Genomic DNA, 24,162 nt, shown 5'->3' on the forward strand with positions numbered 1-24,162 from the left:
TGTTGTTATCTCATGTACATTTTGTATACATTGTATCTAGTTTGCTCTCCCTGTTGTTATCTCATGTACATTTTGTATACATTGTATCTAGTTTGCTCTCCCTGTTCTATCTCACATACATTTTGTATACATTGTATCTAGTTTGCTCTCCCTGTTCTGTTATCTCATGTACATTTTGTATACATTGTATACAGTTTGCTCTCTCTGTTCTGTTATCTCACGTACATTTTGTATACATTGTATCTAGTTTGCTCTCCCTGTTCTGTTATCTCACGTACATTTTGTATACATTGTATCTAGATTGCTCTCCCTGTTCTGTTATCTCACGTACATTTTGTATACATTGTATCTAGTTTGCTCTCCCTGTTCTGTTATCTCACGTACATTTTGTATACATTGTATCTAGTTTGCTCTCCCTGTTCTGTTATCTCACGTACATTTTGTATACATTGTATCTAGTTTGCTCTCCCTGTTCTGTTATCTCATGTACATTTTGTATACATTGTATCTAGTTTGCTCTCCCTGTTCTGTTATCTTACGTACATTTTGTATACATTGTATCTAGTTTGCTCTCCCTGTTCTGTTATCTCACGTATATTTTGTATACATTGTATCTAGTTTGCTCTCCCTGTTCTGTTATCTCACGTACATTTTGTATACATTGTATCTAGTTTGCTCTCCCTGTTCTGTTATCTCACGTACATTTTGTATACATTGTATCTAGTTTGCTCTCCCTGTTCTGTTATCTTACATACATTTTATATACATTGTATCTAGTTTGCTCTCCCTGTTGTTATCTCATGTACATTTTGTATACATTGTATCTAGTTTGCTCTCCCTGTTGTTATCTCATGTACATTTTGTATACATTGTATCTAGTTTGCTCTCCCTGTTATCTCATGTACATTTTGTATACATTGTATCTAGTTTGCTCTCCCTGTTCTATCTCACATACATTTTGTATACATTGTATCTAGTTTGCTCTCCCTGTTCTGTTATCTCATGTACATTTTGTATACATTGTATCTAGTTTGCTCTCCCTGTTCTGTTATCTCACGTACATTTTGTATACATTGTATCTAGTTTGCTCTCCCTGTTCTGTTATCTCACGTACATTTTGTATACATTGTATCTAGATTGCTCTCCCTGTTCTGTTATCTCACGTACATTTTGTATACATTGTATCTAGTTTGCTCTCCCTGTTCTCCTCTCCCTATCATTCCTATCATTTGTACTTGTTCTGCCATAACTACCCAAACAAGACACATTTTCTATACAACCATTGGAATTTTTTCCTCTCAACATATGACTTATATGTGAAGTTACCTCTGTACCAGTTCATATCTCTGATATTATAATGTATCTGCACCCTCAATATTAACTGTAGCTTGCTTATCTTATGTATCTGCATCTTGAAGGGTACTTTAATCTGAATATTTAATGTTTACTATGTAATGTGGTGCTTTACCAATGTACCACTTCATGTCTGAATCCTGAATGGTAACTTTAATCTGAAAATTTAATGTCTACTATGTAATGTGGAGCTTTACCAATTTACCAGTTCATATCTCTGATTTTATAATGTATCTACACCCTCTACATTAACTGTATTTTGCTTATCTTATGTATCTGCATCCTGAATTGTAACTTTAATCTGAAAATCTAATGTTTACAATGTAATGTTGGAGCTTTTCTCCCCGGGCCTTCACTGAAAATGGGCTCCTGAGCCCACTGGACCCCCCCGGTCATCAAACTGAAATAAATAAATAAATGAATGAATAAATAATAAAAAGACATTGCATTGCTTGTGCACAAATTGTTTTATATATATATATATATATATATATATATATATATATATATATATATAATTCTAGATGCATTTAGCTTTCCTTTTCAGGGGTTTATATTAGATCACCGAACACTTAGAAAAGCGAATGGTGATTAATCGACCCTATGTAAGTGAAAGCTTACAATGTCGAACTGTCAGAACAGCGATTTATTTTCCAAGGGAAAAAAATCACTGTTCCAACAAAAAAATAAGTACAAAACAAAACACTTTAAACATTACATTAGGTGGGGGGCTTCACCCCCACACCCCCTGATGTCCCCTCCTACTTAAATATACCAACTCTGAGACCGCACTACAGTGCTGAAAATGGCAAAGTAACAAAGCGGCCAAGTGAATTCTTAAACAGGGAAAGAATTCACTTAAAAGCCGCTTCGATATTTTGCCGTTTCAGTCTTTTAAGTATGACCAAGACGCATTTGAAAGAATACATCTTCGGTCTTCTAATAGGAAACCCTTTTCAGAATACTGGTCACAGAAATGGTATCATTTATGCCTAGTCTAGCTTTGACATTTAATCTCAATTACCATTCTGTTTCCTTAACTTGTAAGTCCAAATCTGGGTCTCCCCCCTCCATTATTGATTAGCACTCTGTCAATAATACAGTAAATAAACTTTTTGAAGTTGACACATTCAAGACTATGTGTGTATAAAGCACTAGTTAGTTTTCCATTCCTGATGTCCCTGTTATGTTTCATAATCCTGTCGTGCAACTTCCTGACTGTCTTGCCTACATAAAATGCAGGACAAGAGATACAGGTAGCACTATAAACAACAAATTATGTGTTGCAGTGGCACCGACCAGGAGACTGCAGATTCCTGTCATATGAATCAATTTGGACATATGGTCCATGATTAATGAATCTGCAAGTTGAACAAAAGCCATATTTGTACACTTTAGATATAAAATTAATCTTAAGCATGTCTTTGTCCCTTTCTAAAATTTCTTTGATATTTTTACCCCTGCTATAAACAATTCTGGGTTCTGAACCTAATTTACTTTTAAACTCAACTTCAAATAAACCACTCCAGATTTTTTTCATACTCCGTTTCAACTCGGGGGCATCTTGATTAAATGATACTATCATGACATCATTCTTTAAAGTGTCAACCTGATTTGCATTTGCGTTATTCTGCCCACCCGTCAGGATGGGAATAAACCTGGTGGTGCGGTTTCTGATTATCTCCTTCCTGACTGCCAACAAGAGTTTGAGGGGATAACCCCTATCCTTAAACATCCCTATTAATGTAAAAAGTTCTTCACCAAATTTCATATCGTTGCTGACAAATCTAGGTAATCTAACCATCTGGCTCTTTACTACACTTCTACTTTGGTGCTCAGGATGGCAACTATCATAGTGTAGTAGCGTGTTGACATATGTCTTTCTTCTGAATATGTTGGAAGACAGTTCCTCAGTAAGCAAAATGTCTAAATAATCCATTTTATTAGCATTAATCCTGTAAGTAAATTTCAAGAACTGGATAATGCTGTTAATATATTCCAGAAATTCCAACACATCAGCCTGTGTCCCAGTCCAAACCATCAGTATGTCATCCAGAAACTTATAATAGGCACAAACTTTTGATATAAAAGGGGATGAGAAAATATTCGTCCTTTCCCATTCTAAGTAATGAGTCTGTAGTTTCTGGGATTGGTTAATGGTCTACCCCTGTGTAGTGGGATAACAGTTGCAATCCTCCATTCTCATGGCACAAAGCTGTTTTGAGGCTATATTTGAAAAGTAACTCAAGTGGTCCTGATAGGGCATGTTTCAAGCTATGTAGGAAGCATCCTGGGATATTGTCAGGGCCCTCTCAGGCTGTGTATTTAGCTTTAATGAGTGCTGTCAGGACCTGCTTCCTTTTAATAGTTGGGGGTATGCTAATAGGTATTTCATAGGGGAAAGTGGGAGGAGTGAGGGCTAAAGTGTGAGCTGAATTTGTCAGCCAGGAGATTCGCAGTGTTGCTCTGCTCAGTGTAGGTGGCGCCATCAGTTCAGCACACTGCTGTGTAAAGCCTTTGAGATTATGGACATAGCTGAAGAAGGCTCTGTGCTTGTCTTTAGCCTGTGAGGCTATCTTGACCTCATAATTGGCCTTATTGGACTTAAATTAGTCCTCTTGCATTCCTTTTTAGTTTAATTAGAGAGCTGTTATCATTAAGGGGGTTGCGCTTCCTGATTTTAGCCATGACTTTTTTCCTTTTGTTATATACCCTATTAAGGTCAAGATTCTACCAGTGTGGTTTGTTTTTAGAATTTGCTTTGGGCTTAAATCTAGTAGGTACATCAGCCTCTATACAGCCATTTACATGGTTGTACAAGGCATCTACCAACAATTCTGCATATATTGTTGTGAATGCAGGGTTAGGAGGAGTATAGAGTTTTGACAAACTATTGCATAAGAGGATGTAGTTTGCTTTGGAATAGTTCCTAACTGTTGCAGCAGTTGCTGGGCTTACTAAGTTGATTTTTATTTTGAAGAAGACAGCTTTGTGGTCTGACCTCACCAGTGAGGTGTGTAGCACTCTCCCATATTGGTGAGTTCCAAGTCTAGTATTTTTGAACCTCTGATGGGTGTGCATGCTATCTGGCCAAGGGTATTTGTGTTAGTAAAGTCCAGAAATCATTTTACCTATGAGTTAGAGGCAGTGTATGTTTCCCAGTCTATAGAGGGGTAGTTAAAGTATTCTATGAATAGGTATTCAATTTAATAGTAAGTGTCTCCAGCAGGTGTAGGTATCAGCAATGGTATTCTTGGGACATAGAGAGTGACCTATAACTTTCTAAGATATGGAATGGGATTTTGTCTATGATGATTTGCAAGTGGATAAACTCCAGGTCATCGTCCTGATTAATCAACCTATAGGCATACTTATTACTAATGTAGACCGAGACTCTTCTAACTTGTCTTCCTGTCTGTGCAGCTGATGGTCTAAGTCTGTGGACAGCACTGAAGCTTTGCACTGGAGGATTACTTTCTGAAGATTTAAGCCATGTCTCAGTAACACAACAGATGTCTGTATTGTCCCGAGTGAGGAGAGCATATAGGATGTGGTGTCTTGTTTAGGCTCCTAGCATTGAGCACTAACATATTTAGGTTTCTTTGGGTTTTAATTGCTATCTCAGTAGGTTTGGCAATTTTGCATTGCCCAAAAAAGGCTCTAAATGGGTGGATAAAGTTTTAGCCAATATTTGGAAGCCGGGGTGGGGGGGTGGGGGAATAGGTGCAGATCATCCTTTGCAAAGCAACATAGTTTGTTAACCCTGTCCTCACATGCTGGCAGATATTGAATTCCCCCTGAAAAAACACCAGAAACTAAGCCAGTTATTGACATCAATCATCTTTTGTTCATGTGGCATCATTCTTGGTGAAGGTAGAATGCTGCTCGGTGCAAGGCACGCACCTGTCTGAGACACATATTCTGAGTGGTCAATAATGTCTATCTTTACTTAAAGGAGGTACATCTCTGGTCCTTAACACCTATATTGACTATGATAAATCATACAGGTACCTGTGGTGTAGTGACTTAAGTGCATGTGTAATACACCAAATGAACTATGATAGAATCATACTGGTTTTATTTATTTATTTGCAGTATGTTTGCCAGGATAGTCCAACTGGGCCACAAGGAGCCCATTTTCAATAGAGTCCTGGGGAGAAAAGCTCCAGAAAAATACAAATACATAGTACACATTACACATATACATTACAGATTATCTCATAGGAATACAAAGTAAATATAACAAGAAAATGTTAACAATGATAGAATACATCAGTATAGTCTGTAAAACAGCAAAAAAAAAAAAACACTTTTTTTACAGAAAAGTAGCAGCAGAGGGTAAATGTTAAGTAGTTGGTCAAATAGTTCAATAGAGCTGTGTAATTATAGGAGGCAGTGATGGCGTATTTAGTTCTAGGAGAGTAGGAAGTGGTATTAGAAGGATTAGGTAGGATGGGAACAGGATGATGTGGATAGGAGGTGGTAGAGAAGAGATGGTAGAGTACATGTGATATAGTGACTTAAGTGCCTGTGTAATACACCACATAGAGTATGATAGAATCATACTAGTACTTGTGCTTTAGTCACTTGAGTACATGCATAACTTAATGGATACTGGGTCCAGATAAGCAAATAACCATTATCTTCAACTTCAAATGTACAAAATCCACAGTCTTTCTTAAAAACGTTTATTAGGTAAGCGCATTCACAAACAGTAAGTTTGCTTCCTCAGACCTTAATAAAAACAGCCATAAAACTCATACTTTTAACCCCCATACATTTTAAACCAGCCTGTCACTAGTCATTTCTAATTAACAACAAGTAACCCATTCAATGGCAAGTGACATAGAGAAAATACAGGCATTAAAAATACAGGCAATAAAAAGATGCAGGCAATAAAAGTGTATCAATGACAAACATACTAAAAAATAGAATTACACACTGCATCATTTTATTTCATTAATCTTCTATTTTTCAGCTTTGATGTGATAGCTATGTGGTCATTAAGTCCCTTCCCCAGGTGTGCACTAAATTTTATTATAAATTTTCATTCTCTTTCTTCAGTGAAGTTATTAACGTTCCCTAACCTGAGATTTTCATGTAAAATCTCCAAGACATTGAACTTAAAATGGTGCTGACTGCTAACTCCAGGATGTGTTTGGCTACAGTGCTATATACATGCCCCCTCCTCAAACAATACATGTGGTCCCTGATCCTCTCTCTTAACCTTCTGTTTGTTTTCCCGGTGTAAAGTGGTGTACGAGTGCAGCAGTGAGCAAGGTAGATCAAATTCCTGGAGTTACAGTTAGCATCTATCTCTAACGCACAAGATCTACTCCTGTCAAGATGTATAAACTCTGTCCCTTCATGAATATATTCACAGAAATGACATTGTCCACATTTGACTGTGCCCAGACCCTTAGGTATAGTTACTAACTGTGAGTCCATCTTCGGATAACATAACCTACGCAGTTAGAAAGGTGAGTTGTGCTCCCTTTCCATAAAATGAAAAGGTCATCTACAAAATGTCTGTAAAACTGTATACATGACCTTGCTAGGAACTGGCATATTCTTCAGTTAGATCATAAAGTGGCAGAGTTAGAGGGGAATAGACCATGGATGGTATACAAGAACACGAAGAACTTGAGGCGTGTTTCCTAACTTAAAAACAGATTGAAAAAAATATTTATAAAATAAAATACATACAAAACACCTACATAATAATTGTTTAATAGTTTGGTATTTTATAGATCATGACTTTAACATATGTGTACGCGTGTGTGCGCGTGAGCGTTTATGTTATATTATGGAGGCAATGAAATCCAAACCCATTTCTGGGCTTTCAATTTGTAGCTTAAATATAATTCCACAGTATCCCTACTGAAAATGTTTTACAATTAATTTCGTAACAAATGTTTGTTTTCCTTTTTTTCACAAGGTAAGTAAGTTTTACATAAAATCAAAAATGCATTTTGCTTTTGTGCCATAACAAGAAAAATTTTATTTATTTATCCCTAAAAGTGAGATTTTCCACAATTTGAAATGGTCATATTGCAAAAAGATGGCACTACTGCTAAATTTGATTTCTGGAAATAAAACATTCAACATCTGTTTCATAATCCATAAAAGCACTGCCCATGTTTGTTTTATTACTGAATAGCCAGACGTTTTGATTCTGTTTATTTAAGATATTAAACTGTTTCAGAAATATAAACCTGTATTGATAGGCTCAACCAGTAGGACTATTTGGCTATTAGAATGTGTTTGGCTGCAAATTGCATTTTATCCTGTCAGCATTAGAACTGAGTTTATGATAAATGCTGTATCAGCAAAGGACACAATAGGGACAGAGTTTATACAATTTTGATTGTTAACTGTATTACATTACATTTTGCCTACCAAGAACTTTCAAATCTGTTGATACCTCAAAGAAGCCTCTAAAGATATGATGATGTAAAATTCTGCATGCTTTCCATTTATTGCTTATGTGTCGATGTCAGCTATGCCCAGATTGTACTCTGTTGCTGTCTTCATAACCATGTTGTATAATTTTCATTGGCCATATCTGTGACTGCAGATGTTATAGAGATCTATAAACTGAACAGCTTTTATCCTCACGTTATCTTGTTTTGCTTTGAAGTTATTCACCTTTGTTTGTTAAACATGAGAAAATGAGTTATTTCTGACAAACACACACACACACACACACACACACACACACACACACACACACACACACACACACACACACACGTGCACATACATATGCAAATGCACACACGTGCACACACCCAACCACACACACAGACACACACACACACACACACACACACACACACACACACACACACACACACAATCGAATCGTATCTTCACAATCAGTTTTGAGATATAAATGCAGGAGAGAATAAACTGGTAAAATGATACCTGATAATGAATAAAACCCTCGCATACAACAAGGATCTCAAAATTCTGATCACCAAATTCATAGATTCCTAGTCACATTAATTTCTGTTTTACATATACACTTACATAATCTCCAGTTCCTAAAAGTGTACTGTATGTGCTACAGTGAGTCTGGAATTTCCATACAATGATAATCAGAACTTTTTGTTTTTCTGACTTGTTTGCTGAATTAATTTTTTCTGTTTCTTTAGGGATTACAAGGAATGCCAGGACCCAAAGGTTCTACAGGTGAAAGAGGTCCGATTGGTTCAGTGGGGCCAACTGTAAGTGCACAGACAGATTTGTATCTCACTATTGTTTCATGAATGGATGTTGTTAAGATTCTTCTTCTTCTTTTGGCTTTTCCCGATTAGGGGTCACCACAGCGGATCACCTGTCTGCTCATGATTGGCAGTGGAGTTTTTACGGTGTCGAGTTGCCAGCCCGGTGCCCATCCTTCCACAGAAGTCACACACACTCACACCTAGGGCCATTTTAGAGTGTCCAATCCACCTACAGCATGTCTTTGGGATGTGGGAGGAAACCGGAGCACCCAGAGGAAACCCATGTGACCACAGGGAGGACATGCAGACTCCACACAGAAGGCACCCCAGCTGAGGATCAAACCGGAGAACCTCTTGCTGTGAGGTGGCAACACTAACTGCTGCACCACCGTGGCTTCCCGGATGTTGTTAAGATTACCAAAAAAAAAAAAAAAAAAACTTGACAGCTTTCCCAAGTATACAGTTATTGACAGCACTACAAGCTTCACCTCACAACTTAACAATGCACTTTATCAAAACTAAAATCCAGTGCCTCAGACTACCTTAAAGAACATCTACAGCTTACATGATCCAATAGCAACTGGTGAAATTTAAGCTTTGAATTAAGTAAACAGTCTAGTGCATCAGTCATAAAGTACAATATTGCAAACTATTAAAAATAGATTTAATTTGAAAAATAAAGTCATAAATGTAAGAATAACAATAATGGAAACGTTTCAATAATAACAGGATAAGTGGACAGCATCAAGCTTTAGCTGTCGGGGCAGTTCTCCGTTCTCAAATAATGCCCTCTATGGACTTGCCCTTTTAATTGTGTAAATTTTTAACAAAATTAGAACACACCTTTACAAGTTTAAAAAGGACACTGTTACAATTCTTTTTTAATTTCAGTGGTATGTTCATAAATTCTTTTCTTCGGTGGGTGTTCAGTTTTTCTCACGTAGTAATCATCACACGATACACACTGAGCCAAATACACCACTGCTCTAGTGTTACAGACAAATTACCTGTACCACACTTCTCAACCTCTTAGTGCAACATATCTGGACAATGGCTAACAAAATAAGGGAACAAAGGGCAAAAAATAGGTACAGATTTTAAATCTTGCCCTTATAAACTTAGAAAGTTGCTGGAGTAACAGGGTTTGTGTTAACATACATTTTCTGAAGGATTTGAAGTTTAAAACTCAATTGTATGTCATTATTCAATTACTTCAATCCTCAGATCATCCCAGTGATTTGCCAGAAAACCACAAATTATTTTATGAGAAATAGACCAAAATATGAGGCAAAAAATCTGAACATTTGGTGAAATCTGGACAGCTGAGAGGTATGAACCTGACATAATTTCTTACTGTGGTACACCACACATCAAAAATAAATCTGCACTGACTACAAACCCCACATTTGATCATCTAAATTTCATCTTACTGTTTAGTTTAATACTTCTTTCCCCTCAAAAGATAAATTTTGGGTCAAACCCCAAAATACTAATTGGCCAACTTGGAAAGAAAGTTATCCAGATCCTTTTAACTATGTTACAAACTTCAAAGATGTTGAACAAAAAAAGTAGTTATACAAACATTAAAATCCACAGTTTTTGGACAGGATTCCTTTAAAGCAAAATTATTGTCTCATAAATTTGTTTTGTATAAAAGTTTCTTTCCTTCCATCACAAATAAAGCAACCTGTTCAATCAAATCTAGTCGGTAGCCTCTGTTAAGAAACATGGCTTTTAATAAACAAATCATGTCAAAAACATCTGGTCATTTTGTTGATAATAATCAGAGGATGCATTTATGCCATTAAAATGCTTGAGTTGCTTTCATCTACATTTGCATCAGGAAAAAAAAAACTTTAGTGAAGATTTTTCACAACAGGTTTATTTGGGTTTTGAGGCTTGATAAAGGAGGTGGGCGGGTTATCATGAATTACATTGATTATTATTTTGTCTGAATTGTCATGCATGATTTCTCTATATCACCCTCCTTTCAGACCCATTTTCTCACATTTTTCCGTTTAGTTTTAGAGATAATGTGGTAGAAGCTGATTTGAAAGTTTTGGGGTGACAAAAGGCAGTTCTTTTTGTGTGTGTGTGTGTGTGTGTGTGTGTGTGTGTGTGTGTGTGTGTGTGTGTGTGTGTGTGTGTCTTTGTATGGATGTGTTAGGGAAGATGTGAAAATGCAGTGTTAAGAATAATTTGCCTCTTCCCATTTCTGATTTAACAATAGTTGTAGAAAATAAACTCAGAAATGTAGAGTGCTAATTTTTGTGTACACCTACAGGTGCTGGTAGTAAACTAAGGTACAGGCTCCTGTTTATGCAGGAATTCACTCCCCTATCTGATACTCTGGCTCATGTTTATTCAGTGACCACTCATTATTATAGATTTCCATTGCTGTAGTACGGGGGACATCTATGTAGTTTTTTTTTTTTTACCTAGTCAGCAGAAAATGCAATTTCTTCTATCCAATGATTTTGGCTGCAGTGATCACAATGTTAATCTGAGCTATAGCTAATGAAAGTGCAGAGTATATATGTTTTATTGAACAAGTAATAAAATGTTATTTTTACTCCAGTCTTTTTTTCCTTTCTTTTCAATTCAAAATTAGAAAACTGCGAGTAGGCAGGAAATCAGTTAATCAATATTCTTATTCCAGCAGTCATTCCAAATAAATTTCAGTTTCAGAAATACACTTCAGAACTGAATGCTGACTGTAACTAATGCAGCTATTTTGAAATACAGGGTTGTTGTTGCAGTCTGCTAATCAGGAGCAAAAAAAATGAATGCTGAACCAAAGAATGTATTAATTCTTTAATGAACTGAATAGAACACTTAAAATTAAACTTGAATTTAACATTAAATAGAAACTTCAAACTGACATATTTCAATGGAACTTGAGTAATTTAGCGATTAAATTTTGTTTTTCTAATTGATTCATGCCTTTCTTGTAAGTTAGAAATTGGGCAATGACAAGTGTCTAATATATATTAACAAATTGCTGCTGTTATATGACTACTTGTAATAATATTCACTCATGTTTTACAGGGCCTTCCTGGCACTAAAGGGGAGAGAGGCGAAAAGGTAAGATTATGTTTTGGTGCCAATTTTACATTGGAGAAACTATATAGGAGATATATGATGCATTCAAAGCTTCTCATTTTCCATGCCGTACTGCACATCTGGAGTGATGCCCTAGAATGTTAAATTTGTAGAGAATGGAGGAAAACAGCAGTCCAATACAGAGTGTTTTCCATATTTTGGTTTTTCAGGAGTTGTGGATGCGGAGTTTTTGGAGAAGCTTCTTTACCCCTTGATTTATAGCACAACCTAAATATTTTAAAGCACATTTCACTTCCAAAAATCAACACATATGTAGTGCTGGTTTGCAGAATAAAAAATAAATTAATTTAAAATGTTGTTCAAATTGTTATGTTTTAGTTTCCTTATAAGAAAGTACTATATCTGATCTCATTAGCATATCAGAAAATATGTGTGGCTTCATTAGCATATTAGATGTCATTAAAATTGATGCACATTGCTGGCCTACCCACTGATGCAAACATGTTTAGGTCTACCCCACCATTGGTAGTAATAGCAACTGACCTTCTTACCATCATAATTCAGGAGGTCCTTAAATCTTTCTGTTCTTTGGTAAAGCCAAAATCACTGTTCCTGGTCTTGATCCTGGTTTTGTTGACCTGTGATGACAGAGGAAGACAGATTGTGTTAGCATATCCACATAATCTGCTGATGTACACATCCAGCTCTGATTATAGCTAGGAAATTAAACTGATAGAGAAGCATTGTGTATTATGAACCAATATATACATGTGGACATTTCTTGTATCTAATCAACTCAAGACTGCAAAACACTGGGCCAAAATAAATGCAAATAATGGAATTTACCAGCCAAAGAAGAAAATTGATTATGCAGTTGTTACTAAATTATTACTTCTAAGTCTTCAATAGGAATAACATTTGTTACTTAATATCAACTTTCTTAAAGGATATATGCAGGATGCATTTTGTTAAAAGACCAGGAAGCAAAAGGCAGAGTCCTACACCAGTTTATATGAAAAGCCATGTGAAATGGGATGCTACTAATATCAAAAATGAAATTTAATGACAGAGGTTATAACTGAATGCAATGACTATATGACATAAAAGAAGATGTTACAAGGGAAATATACTTTAAAAGTTAAGGGTTGCTGTAGGGCAATGAGAGTATATATATATATATATATATATATATATATATATATATATATTTTTTTTTGGGAGAGTTTCGGGAGAAAGTACAGTGGTACAAGTAAACGTACCATAACCCAGGATGTTTGAATGATCACTCGTGCAGTAGCCTTTGCCATATGGGTTACATCCACCAAGGATATAAAAGCCAGCCAGCTTCCAAAGCTTCAGGGATTGTTCCACATACCCAAACCATTAGCTGGCTCAAGCTGAAATGGCTAAAAGTCAAGATTGGGTACCAAGCCCTTCAGCCCTTTCATGTCCACAGAGAGAGGGAGGTTTGAGTCTTGAGAGGGACAATACTAGAAAAATAATAAATGTTTACACCTTCTTATCATGCTTCATACTGACCGCTGATGCAGATGGTCCAAAACTAACTTTCTAGCCAAGAGAGAAATCAAAATTTCATTTTAACAACTTCTGAAAGGTTTTGAAATGCAACCAAGTAAATCTCTTCAAAACAGTTTCAGTACCAACAGCCCAGAAAGTGACATCACCAAAATCATACACATGTTCCACTGAGTGGGTGGCCACTCGAGACACATAAGCAACCAGTTGCACAAAACTAATTTCTCCTCAGAAGAGGAAACACATGCCAAAACATTCCTCGTGTCTCAGAAGCGGCAAGCAAAAACATAAACATATACACCTGGCAGCTGAGAACGTTTTCCCTAAAAGTATTAAAAACCTTCCCATCATAAACAGAAGGAGAGAGAACTATATTAACCAAATGTTTAACAGCAGCTTTGTTCAGGAAAGCAATAGCTGCTGGGACTGATCTGGGTAGAGTGTATAAAAATTTAAAAGACTGAGGAACATTATACAGTCTGTCTGCTTTCTAGGGAGCAGTGGACTGGCTGTCAGGCAAGATGCAGGCTGTCATTAAAACATCCTCTGGAGCAGAAAGAAGGGGAGGAACATGACAAAGTTTTGGAAGTTCCATCTTAACAAATCATAATGCTTCTTGAGGGACTGAGAATCATAATTGTTTTCCTACTGAAACATCTGTTTCATTTTGGAAATAGTTGCAAAGAAAAAAGATACACCAAAGGGACTTAACAAAGTCATATTCTCCTCTGTATCTGAGTCAGAAGTCTGTGGACACAAAACACAATCTGTCCCTCACAATCGTTTAGAGGTTCAGTTTTTCAGAATCTCTTCGAAAAGTGAAGAATCCAGTTTTCTTTTACAGAAACAGCCATACCGGAAGGGTCAAGAGCCTGCACTAAACTTGAATTAAAACTTTTCTGTCAACGGTTACTAAGACAGGAGAAGATATATGTTTTTCTTACTTTTTACAGGAATTTCTGAAGAAACAGAACTATATTACCAAGACTCAACTTATGATTTACAACAACGCGTATTTCACTCCTGCTATTCTACATAAATTTAACCCTACGGAATCCCCACTCTGTCTACACTGTAAAGATCAAACTGCCGACATAATCCACCTTTTCTGGAGCTGTAAATGTATATTTAAACTTTGGAATTCCCTTAAATTTCAGTTACAAAAAACGGGCTACCAAACGACTACACTCACTTGGGAATTTACTTTACTGCATATCCTTCCAAATAATATCCCCCAAAAACAAGCAATTACCCTAATTAATATCTTTCTCTTAATGAAACTCTATATAGCGACCAACGGGCTTAACTCAACTAATAACTCATGGGAGAACTTCAGATTAATGGCGATCAAACATTTATTAGCCCAAAACATAATAATTAATAAAAGGGACAAAAATATCAAATTAAGGAAGTTATGGGAACAGATCTATAATATTATTCTTGCATAAATGACAATAAAGCCCATACTTTATTATGACTAAGAGCTTTTATACAACATCATATATCCCTAACACTTACAAGTAATTTTCCTTTTTCTCTTTATATTGTACTTATAATAACTCTTGTAAAACAACCCATTTCTTCCTCCTTGTCTTGCTAGACGGAATTGTGAAAGCATCTATGTATATAGTGTAAATAGTATTGTTTGATTAATTTCTTTCAATGTATAACAATTGCTTAATATTCATATGGTCTTCCTGTATGTGATATTTGTCATTTACTGCTCTGTTTGATGTAAAGAATAAATAAAAATTATTGAAAAAAAAAGAACTATATTACCAGAAAAACTTCAATAGGGATGGGTAGAACTTTCTAGCAAGTCAGAGTGGCATTCCCTGCCCCTTTTCCCAGGACTGGCAAGAGAAGCTCTCCCTAGCCCACCAGGGGAGCTCCAATAACCACAGAAGCTGTATCTAATCCCAGGTCCTTGTCTAATCCCTGGTCCTTGTCTAATCCCTGTTCCTTGTATAATCCCTGAGCCTTGTCTAATTCCTGTTCCTTGTCTAATCTCAGGTCCTTGTCTAATCCCTGTTCCTTGTCTAATCCCTGAACCTTGTCTAATCTCAGGTCCTTGTCTAATTCCTGGTCCTTGTCTAATCCCAGGTCCTTGTCTAATCCTTGGGCCTTGTCTAATCCCTGAACCTTGTCTAATCCCAGGTCCTTGTCTAATTCCTGGTCCTTGTCTAATCCCAGGTCCTTGTCTAATCCTTGGGCCTTGTCTAATCCCTGGGCCTTGTCTAATCCCTGGGCCTTGTCTAATTCCAGTTCCTTGTCTAATCCCTGTTCCTTGTCTAATCCCTGTTCCTTGTCTAATCCCTGAACCTTATCTAATCCCTGAACCTTGTCTAATCCCAGGTCCTTGTCTAATTCCTGGTCCTTGTCTAATCCCAGGTCCTTGTCTAATCCTTGGGCCTTGTCTAATCCCTGGGCCTTGTCTAATTCCTGTTCCTTGTCTAATCTCAGGTCCTTGTCTAATCCCTGTTCCTTGTCTAATCCCTGAACCTTGTCTAATCCCAGGTCCTTGTCTAATCCCAGGTCCTTGTCTAATCCTTGGGCCTTGTCTAATCCCTGGGCCTTGTCTAATCCCTGGTCCTTGTCTAATCCCTGGTTCTTGTCTAATCCCTGGTCATTGTCTGCTGTAGATGCTACACCAGTAGGACCCAAGGAAATGATAAGTGGTCCAAGGAACCTGCTTTGGTCATAACAGAGTCAGCCACCTATGGCTGAGGCATGTTTGGAGCCTGCTATGGCGGCAAAGGTTGAATAACAATTTATTTATTTTTTGGCAGAAAGAAGGAAGAAACTAGGAAATGTTAAGTTGTTCCATGGTTAAACCAAAAAAAGATACCTGATTCTCACAGAAGCTTGGAAGCAGCAGTCAGTAAAACAGGTAAATTGTAAAAATGTAACTTTCCCATTAAAACACAGTAAAAAATACTTTAAGCACCTACCCCAGCCCATAAAGTTAAATAAACCAACTTTCCCCAAAGAAAAAGTAGTTTAAAAATGTTTTAACAACATGTTTACCACAAAAGTAAAAAAGTGACAATCCTGTTCAAAACAAATTAAAAGTCATGTGACATTCATTAAAAACATTTTCCCAGCTTTAACATTAACCAAAAGTACAGAATCTGTAATAAAAAGAGAAGTAGAAGGCCATTTCCCCAAAGAGAACCTATCTGCCCAGCAATGGAACAGTGTTACCTGACCGTCAATCCTCAAAAACCCACAGAACAATGCTCTCTTCTATGACAGGAAAGTTCTGAAGGGTTTGGTGCCCAAACCTGTCTTTTTAGTTAACTCAGCTTGAGTCACACCTCCCAACGTCTTAGCATAAGAAATCTGGATAAAGCCTAAAATAATGGAGTGACAAATGCCTGAAAATAGGGACAGAACTTAAAAATTGCTCTTATGAACTCAAAAAGTTGCTAGAATAACATGGTTTATCTTAGCATGCATTTGCTGAAGGGTATGAAGTCTGAAACATAAAAGTATGTCATTATTTAGTAAATTCAGTCCTCAGTGATTTGCTGGAAAACCACACATTTTATGAGGAACAGACCAAAAATATGAGGCAAAAATCTGGACATTCTGCAAAAAAAATCTGTAGAGTTGAAAGGTATGGTTTGAGCTGACTTATGGTTAGGGTGCATGAAAAGTGCCCTGATGTTTAGAAGCTGGCCAGCTGCTATATCCTTATCCGGATAGAACACATTTACCGTAGGCTACCTGCATCAGTGACCCATATGAATAACAGAGGTGTGTTTTTTAGCAGAATCTTGGCATAATCTGCTGTTACTAACAGAGAGAGTAACAATGTTTATGTATTTTATATAAGTATGAGTTAGATATAAATTCTTAACAACGGCTCCAGAAGTGATTGCTTATCAGATTAAATTCTACACTGGCATTAAATATATGAAACATGGAAAAAAGACTGAAATATTATACGTCTGAAGGGAAAATATGTTAGAATAGTTGAGATGTCAACATAAGTCTACAGATGGGGTGTTAGCAATCATGTTGACTTCTTTGGTGTGCTATTTTCTCATTGCAGGTTTTGTATAACTGGACATGAAGGCTATAATGTGGAAGATATGAAGTGAAAAAGTGCCAAAGAAAGCATAGATGCCAGTGTTCACTTTGTCAGTATATCATCTCCTGGCATTTCTAAACAGAGATGGTTATAGGTTTTTAACTAACAGAAGCGAGTACTATTTTTTTATAGAATAAGATATAGAATGTTATATGACAAGCAGAGACACAGTAAATAATTCACAAATAAAAAGAAGTTTCTTGTATATAAACAGTATTGATTACTTTTATTAGTATTGCTAGGAATCTTTATTAATATGCTCTTTACAGGACAATTTTTAATGGTAATTTTGCTCTGATTTTCAGGGTGAGCCTCAGTCAATTGCTGCCATTTATCAGATTGTCAGCCAAGCCTGTGAGCAACTTGTTCAAAGTAAGTATAAATTTGCAGTGATCCTGCCTTAGAAATAGCTCCTTATGAACAACTTTTGTCTCTGCTATCTCCATAGGGTTGAAAAGGGTCCTTAGACCAGTTCACTTACCCAATAAATAGTTAAGTAAATCAAATCTCTTGTGCCCCCTACTGGTGAAGGTATGTGCTGCAGCACATACATTTTCTCTCATTCTCTGGTTACGTACTTAACTAAGGGCAAAGTTACATCACCGTATCATGGTTGTGCTAATGGTATATGAAGAGAAACCTTCTAAGGACAAGTCTTTAATGCTGGAGAGCTTATATTTAGAACAATTTGTATTTACCAAATAATTTTCTATGGGGTTACATTTATTTAAATTTCCTAATGGCATTAATGGCATTAATGAGATATATAAAGAGATGGTCAATCTTTTCAATAAGACCAGAGTTGCCCTTCTGCAAATCCTTAAGTGTAATGAGCAGTCTAAAAAGAAACTTGAAAAGGAATTGAAATAATTAAGCAGTAAGCTTGTAAACATTAAGACTTTTTATCTCATCAAGATGTTTAACTTAGAATTTTTCCTGGAATTGAAACATTGAGACAAAGTATTATTTAAAGAAAGTGGGACAAAGTATTATTTAAAGAAAAACAAGACACTGATGTGAGGTTGAGGAAGTATACCAGAACAACAAAGTTTAGTCACTTCTGGCATCATCAAAGTCTGTGGCTTCGGGTCCTACAAATGAGTGGGGGGGGGGGGGTACAACTAATTTAGTTGGAGATTAAGTTTTCTTAGAGCAGCATCGAAAAGTGGAATGTTTGGATGTTCAACCCCAAACCAGTCAGCATTTGTAGAAGATGGGTCAGTAAAGGGTTCAATATGGTGAACTTGACTTGCCTGACAACAGTTGGTGTAATTTCAGGAGGAGGCCTCAGTACAGCAGCATATCCCTGAGAAGAAAGACACAGGCAAAGCAGGGGCCCCTAGCAACTTTCATCAGACTTAAAAATACTTATTTACAATTTTACATCTTATCAATTCAATTCCGGTCAGTTAGACATTTTATCAATTTTTTTTTTATTTTATTCCTTGTAGTAGTGCTGATTTAGTAAGTATTTTATGATTTAAGATTATTTGCTTCAAGACTGAATTTGTAATATGTTTTCCATGAAAATGCTACTGGTAAAAAAAAATAGTAATTGCTTTTTAAGAAAACTCAGTACATTTAATCTAGGACTGATTCTGACTTTAGATATATTTGTAGAGTAGTGTGACAAATGGTTTAGAGAATTATTTCAAAGAAGCCTAAAATAACAGTGAGTGAATGCATACAGTTTCATTTATTCCTGGAAAATGGCTATATTTAACTTGATTTGCCATTTCACCTCCCTAGCCTCCAATAATAATTTGCAGTCACCTCCCCTTGGGTTAGATTCCACTCTTTATAAAACTACAAAAATAAATTTTTTATGAGGCGCAGCTTTCTGTGTGTTTGTGTACTGCACTATTTTCATTGCATCTGCTTATGTTGTATAAGTGTTCATATATTCTCTTTCTGAGGTTCCACTCTGTTTTTCCTATGTAAAAAATGGAACAAACTGAGCACTTAGCTAGGTAAACAACAAATCTTGTTGCGCAGTAGCTCCTCACAAACTCCACTTTCAAATGGACATAATTATCTAAAACAATTTTTTTTCTTCAAAACACTGAGGGCCACAGGTTTATCTACTTTAAAAAAATGATAAGTCTCACCAGTGGATAAACCTGTGGCACCAATCATATCTGGGATCCCCAAAATTCACAAGAGCATCATAAATCCACCTTTTAGACCAATATTGGCAGCAAGAAGATCAAAAACATACCCCCTTGGGGTTGCCATTGATAGATGGGTTAAACTGGTATATCACAATATTTCCCATTTGATCAAGGACTCCTGAGATTTCTTTGGGGAGACTAAAGCATGAGCTATGGTTTGAAGATTTAATTTACTTAATTACTGATGCAGTGGATTTATTCACTAGTAGTCCCAGAGATGAAGGGTTAGAACATTTTCACAGTTGCCTCAAAAATGTAGCAATTTTTCTAAAAATTATTTTGTTAGTAGAACTTACAGCTATTGTTTTAGATTACAATTTTATATTCTTTGAGGGAGAATATTTCAAGCAAATACAAGGGGTGGCTATAGGAGCCTCTTGTGCCACATATTACGCCAATTTGGTGATGTAAAAAATAGAAAACTCTATTAGGGGTAGGAATGGGCAATGTTAATGTAGGGTATGAGACGAATAATTACAAAAGAACTCTCATAATTCAATATTCACAACATGCAAATGATATTATAAATATTATAAGAAAAAAATGAAACATTTTAAAAACTAACCCCAGCATTTTTCAGAAACTAGGTCCAGAACCTAAGTTTATTTATAAAATTGTCAGGAATTATAAAGAATGTTTTGAAGGGGATTTTGCACATATCTCAGGGTCTAAAGGCAACAAAGAGACCTCTAAATGTGGAGCATGCCCTCAGTGTAGTTATATTTTTCAAGAAAAATTTTTAATTTTAGAAAATCATTCCCATCTGAAAGTGCAGTTTGTGAGGGGCAACTGTGCAACAAGATTCTTTGTTTACCTAGCTAAGTGGTCAGGGTGTTCTACTTTTATGTAAATGAAACAGAGCAAAACCTCAGAAAGAGAATGTATTGCAATTGTACAATATAAGCCAATGCAATGAAAATAGTACACTATACAAACACACAAAAGGCTGCCCCTCATATAAAAAGTTTCTTTTTGCAATTTTAGAAAGAGTGGAAACTAACCCAAGGGGCGGTGAAAGCAAATTATTATTTGAGGCTAGGGAGGTGAATGCACACAGGTGGATTATATCCTATGCAGAAGGGCTAATCTGAAGGAGACTGGAGAATGCAAAGTGGTGACGCGGAAACCGTAGTTAGGCATCATAGGATGGTGGTCTGTAGGATGACATTGGCGATCAAGAAGAGGAGGAGGAGTGTGAGGGCAGTGCCAAGGATCAAATGGTGGAAGTTGAAAAAGAATGATTGTGAGGTGGAGTTCAGGGAAGAGTTAAGACAGTTACTGGGTGGCAGTGAATAGTTACCGAAAAGCTTGGTAACTACAGCAGACCTGGTAAGGGAGACAGCTAGAAAGGTGCTTGGTGTGACATCTGGACAGAAGAAGGAGGACAAGGACACCTGGTGGTAGAACAAGGAAGTACAGGAGAGTATACAGAGAAAGAGGTTGGCAAAGAAGAAGTGGGATTGTCAGAGAGATGAAGAAAGTAGACAGGAGTATAAAGAGATGAGGTGTAGGGCAAAGAGAGAGGTGGTGAAGGCTAAGGATAAGGCATATGAAGAGTTGTATGAAAGGTTGGACACTAAGGATGGAGAAAAGGACCCGTACCGGTAGGCTAGACCAAAGGACTGAGCTAGGAAAGATGTGCAGCAGGTTCATAGGTTCATAGGGTCATAGGCTGGTACTAGGCTATCAGCCCTAGGGCCTATACAAGCCTAGCTATAACAATTCCCTGGCTATTTCTTCCCACAATATTTACTTCCCTGGACCCCTGTCTAGCAGGGACACTGACGAGATCCCCAGGTTGAATTTCCTTTAGGTAGGGTGATAAAGGATAATGAGGGAAATGTACTCACAATTGAGGAGGGTATGTTGAGCAGATGGAAAGAGTACTTTGAGGAGCTGATGAATGAAGAGAATGAAAGAGAGAGAGAACCAAACAAAACAAGTACAACCCAATCCAGGGCAAACGAGAGATAACCACACAGCACAGCACAGACCACTGCTAAAACGAATCCACGGAGAGCCAGTATGTTGCAGAAACAATTCTTTAATGAAGACTAAGCGCTTTCACCAAACAAACTGTGGCATCATCAGAGTCATACATTCTAATCAAAAACACTAGGTTTAAATAGCTATTGAATCAAACCAATAATTCAATAATTGACTAATTAATCAGTCAATGAATTTAACCCTTAAACAGACACCACCATACAACCAGACCACAGTGCATAACATATACCCTTTACAAGATAAACTGTTCTTAAAAACAATAAAATTCTCTAACCTTATATACAATATATATCATAAAAATTAATATACAAAAAATATATGAAATATATAAGAGAGAGAGAGAAGGTTGGAGATGTCGGGATAGTGAACCAGGAAGTACAGTGGATTAGCAAGGAGGAAGTAAGGACAGCTATGAAGATGATGAAGAACGGAAAGGCTGTTGGTCCAGATGACATACCTGTGGAAGCATGGAGGTGTTTAGGAGAGATGGCAGTGGGGTTTTTAACCAGATTGTTTAATGAAATCTTGGAAAGTGGGAGGATGCCTGAGGAGTGGAGAAGTGTTTTGGTACTGATTTTTTTAAGAATAAGGCTGATGTGTGGAGCTGTAGTAACTAAAGACGGATAAAATTGATAAGTCACAGCATGAAGTTATGAGAAAGAGTAGTGGGAGCTAGGTTAAGAAGGGAGGTGATGATTAGTGATCAGCAGTATGGTTTCATGCTGAGAAGGAGCACTACAAATGCGATGTTTGCTCTGAGGGTGTTGAAGGAGAAGTATAGAGAGGGTAGGAAGGAGTTGCAATGTGTCTTTGGGGACTTAGAGAAAGCATATGGCAGGGTGCCTAGAGAGAACTGTGGTGGTGTATGAGGAAGTCAGGAGTGGCAGAGAAGTATGTAATAGTGGTACAAGATATGTATGAGGGTGGTGTGACAGTGGTGAGGTCTGCAGTAGGAGTGATGGATGCATTCAAGGTGGAGGTGGGATTATATCAAGGGTCAGCTCTGAGCCCTTTCTTATTTGCAATGGTGATGGACAGGTTGACAGATGAGATCAGGCAGGAGTCCCCGTGGACTATGATATTTGCGGATGACATTGTGATCTGTAGTGAGAGTAGGGAACAAGTTGAGGAGACCCTGGAGAGGTGGAGATATGCTCTAGAGAGGAGAAGAATGAAGGTCAGCAGGACTAAGACAGAATATATGTGTGTGAATGAGATGGAGGATAGAGGAATAGTGAGGATGCAGGGAGTAGAGTTGGAGAAAGTGGATGAGTTTACATACTTAGAATCAACAATTCATAGTAATGGTGAGTGTGGAAGAGAGGTGAAGAAAAGAGTACAAGCAGGGTGGAGTGGGTGGAGAAGAGTGTCAGGAGAGATTTGTGACAGATGAGTACCAGTAAGAGTGAAAGGGAAGGTCTACAAGAGGGTAGTGAGATCAACTATGTTATATGGGTTGGAGACAGTGGCATTGATGAAAAGGCAGGAGTCAGAGATGGAGGTGGCAGAGTTAAAGATGTTAAGATTTGCATTGGGTGTGACTAGGATGGACAGGATTAGGAATCAGTATATTAGAGGGTCAGCTCAGGTTGGACAGTTTGGAGACAAAGCCAGAGAGGCGAGATTGCATTCATTTGGACATGTGCTGAGGAGGGATGCTGGGTATATTGGGAGAAGGATGCTAAGGATGCAGCTGCCAGGTAAGAGGAAAAGAGAGGAACACCTAAGATAAGGTTTATCAATGCGGTGAGAGAGGACATGCAGGTGGTTGGTGTGACCGAGCAAGATGCAGAGGACAGGAAGAAATGGAAACAGATGATCTGCTGTGGTGACCCCTAATGGGAACAGCTGAAAGATTAAGGAGAAAGAAGGGAGGTGAAATGGCAAATCAAGTTAAATGCTAGCCATTTTCCAGGATTAAATGAAACTGTATCCATTCACATGCTGTTGGTAATAAGAGCAAATAGATTTTAATACATTAGTTTTTTAATATGACTCCATTTTATTCAAGAATGATTTTTTTAAGGATGATTTTATTTCATGGTCTTTGCAAATTTTAACATTTTGTATATGATTTTCTTAACATGATTCTTAACTTTGGATTGTTTTATGTTAAGTAATTAATTGATATATGATAAGCAAAAAGGTTTTATTACTTTCAAGTGTATACTTTGGGAATTTGGTCGAGCTAATTAACAGTGTGACATGTATTATATAAAAAGGGGATAATGTTGCTTTTAACTGATTCTGATGAAGTCCACAGAATGGGTGAAAGTGCTTAATCGATTCTGTTTGTGTGTTTAATAAAAGTTTTTAACAATAACTGTTGTGGAACTTAGTGGAGTGCTTGCTGGCGTTGCTATTCTTTTTGGTTAGATATTGAAGGCATCTACTTATAATAATTGGACATTTATTTGTGGAAATACTGATTTATGTAAAATTTTAGGTGCTAAATCAAGATTTTCTTATAAGACGATAATATTAAATTTCTTCTGAAAAAGAAACGGGTTAGGAATAAGTTAGTGAGAAACAATACTGGTAAGAGTGATGGTACTTACCCCTATTTTTGAAAAAAAAAAATAGATATGTTAATAATCTCTAAATGTGGAGCATGCCCTCAGTCAAGTTATATTTTTGAAGAAACATTTTTTAGCTTTAGATAATTATTCCAATCTGAAAGTGGAATTTGTGAGGGGCAACTGTGCAA

At 36.9% G+C, this 24,162-nt stretch overlaps 1 protein-coding gene across 4 annotated transcripts in view; it reads left to right on the top strand.

The window, feature by feature from the left end:
- Positions 1-24,162, top strand: part of LOC122817233 (collagen alpha-1(XIV) chain-like) — a 950,064-nt gene that overhangs the window by 796,361 nt on the left and 129,541 nt on the right. For all 4 annotated transcript variants that reach the window (XM_044090454.1, XM_044090451.1, XM_044090453.1 and 1 more), the window contains exons 36-38: positions 8,511-8,582; positions 11,631-11,666; positions 17,583-17,649. In XM_044090454.1, the coding sequence (XP_043946389.1) occupies positions 8,511-8,582; positions 11,631-11,666; positions 17,583-17,649 (175 nt within the window). The remainder of the gene's footprint in view (positions 1-8,510; positions 8,583-11,630; positions 11,667-17,582; positions 17,650-24,162) is intronic.

Source organism: Protopterus annectens, chromosome 12.part0 (genome assembly GCF_019279795.1).
Source record: "Protopterus annectens isolate FY-2018-M chromosome 12.part0, PAN1.0, whole genome shotgun sequence".
Classification (NCBI taxonomy): Eukaryota; Metazoa; Chordata; order Ceratodontiformes; family Protopteridae; genus Protopterus; species Protopterus annectens.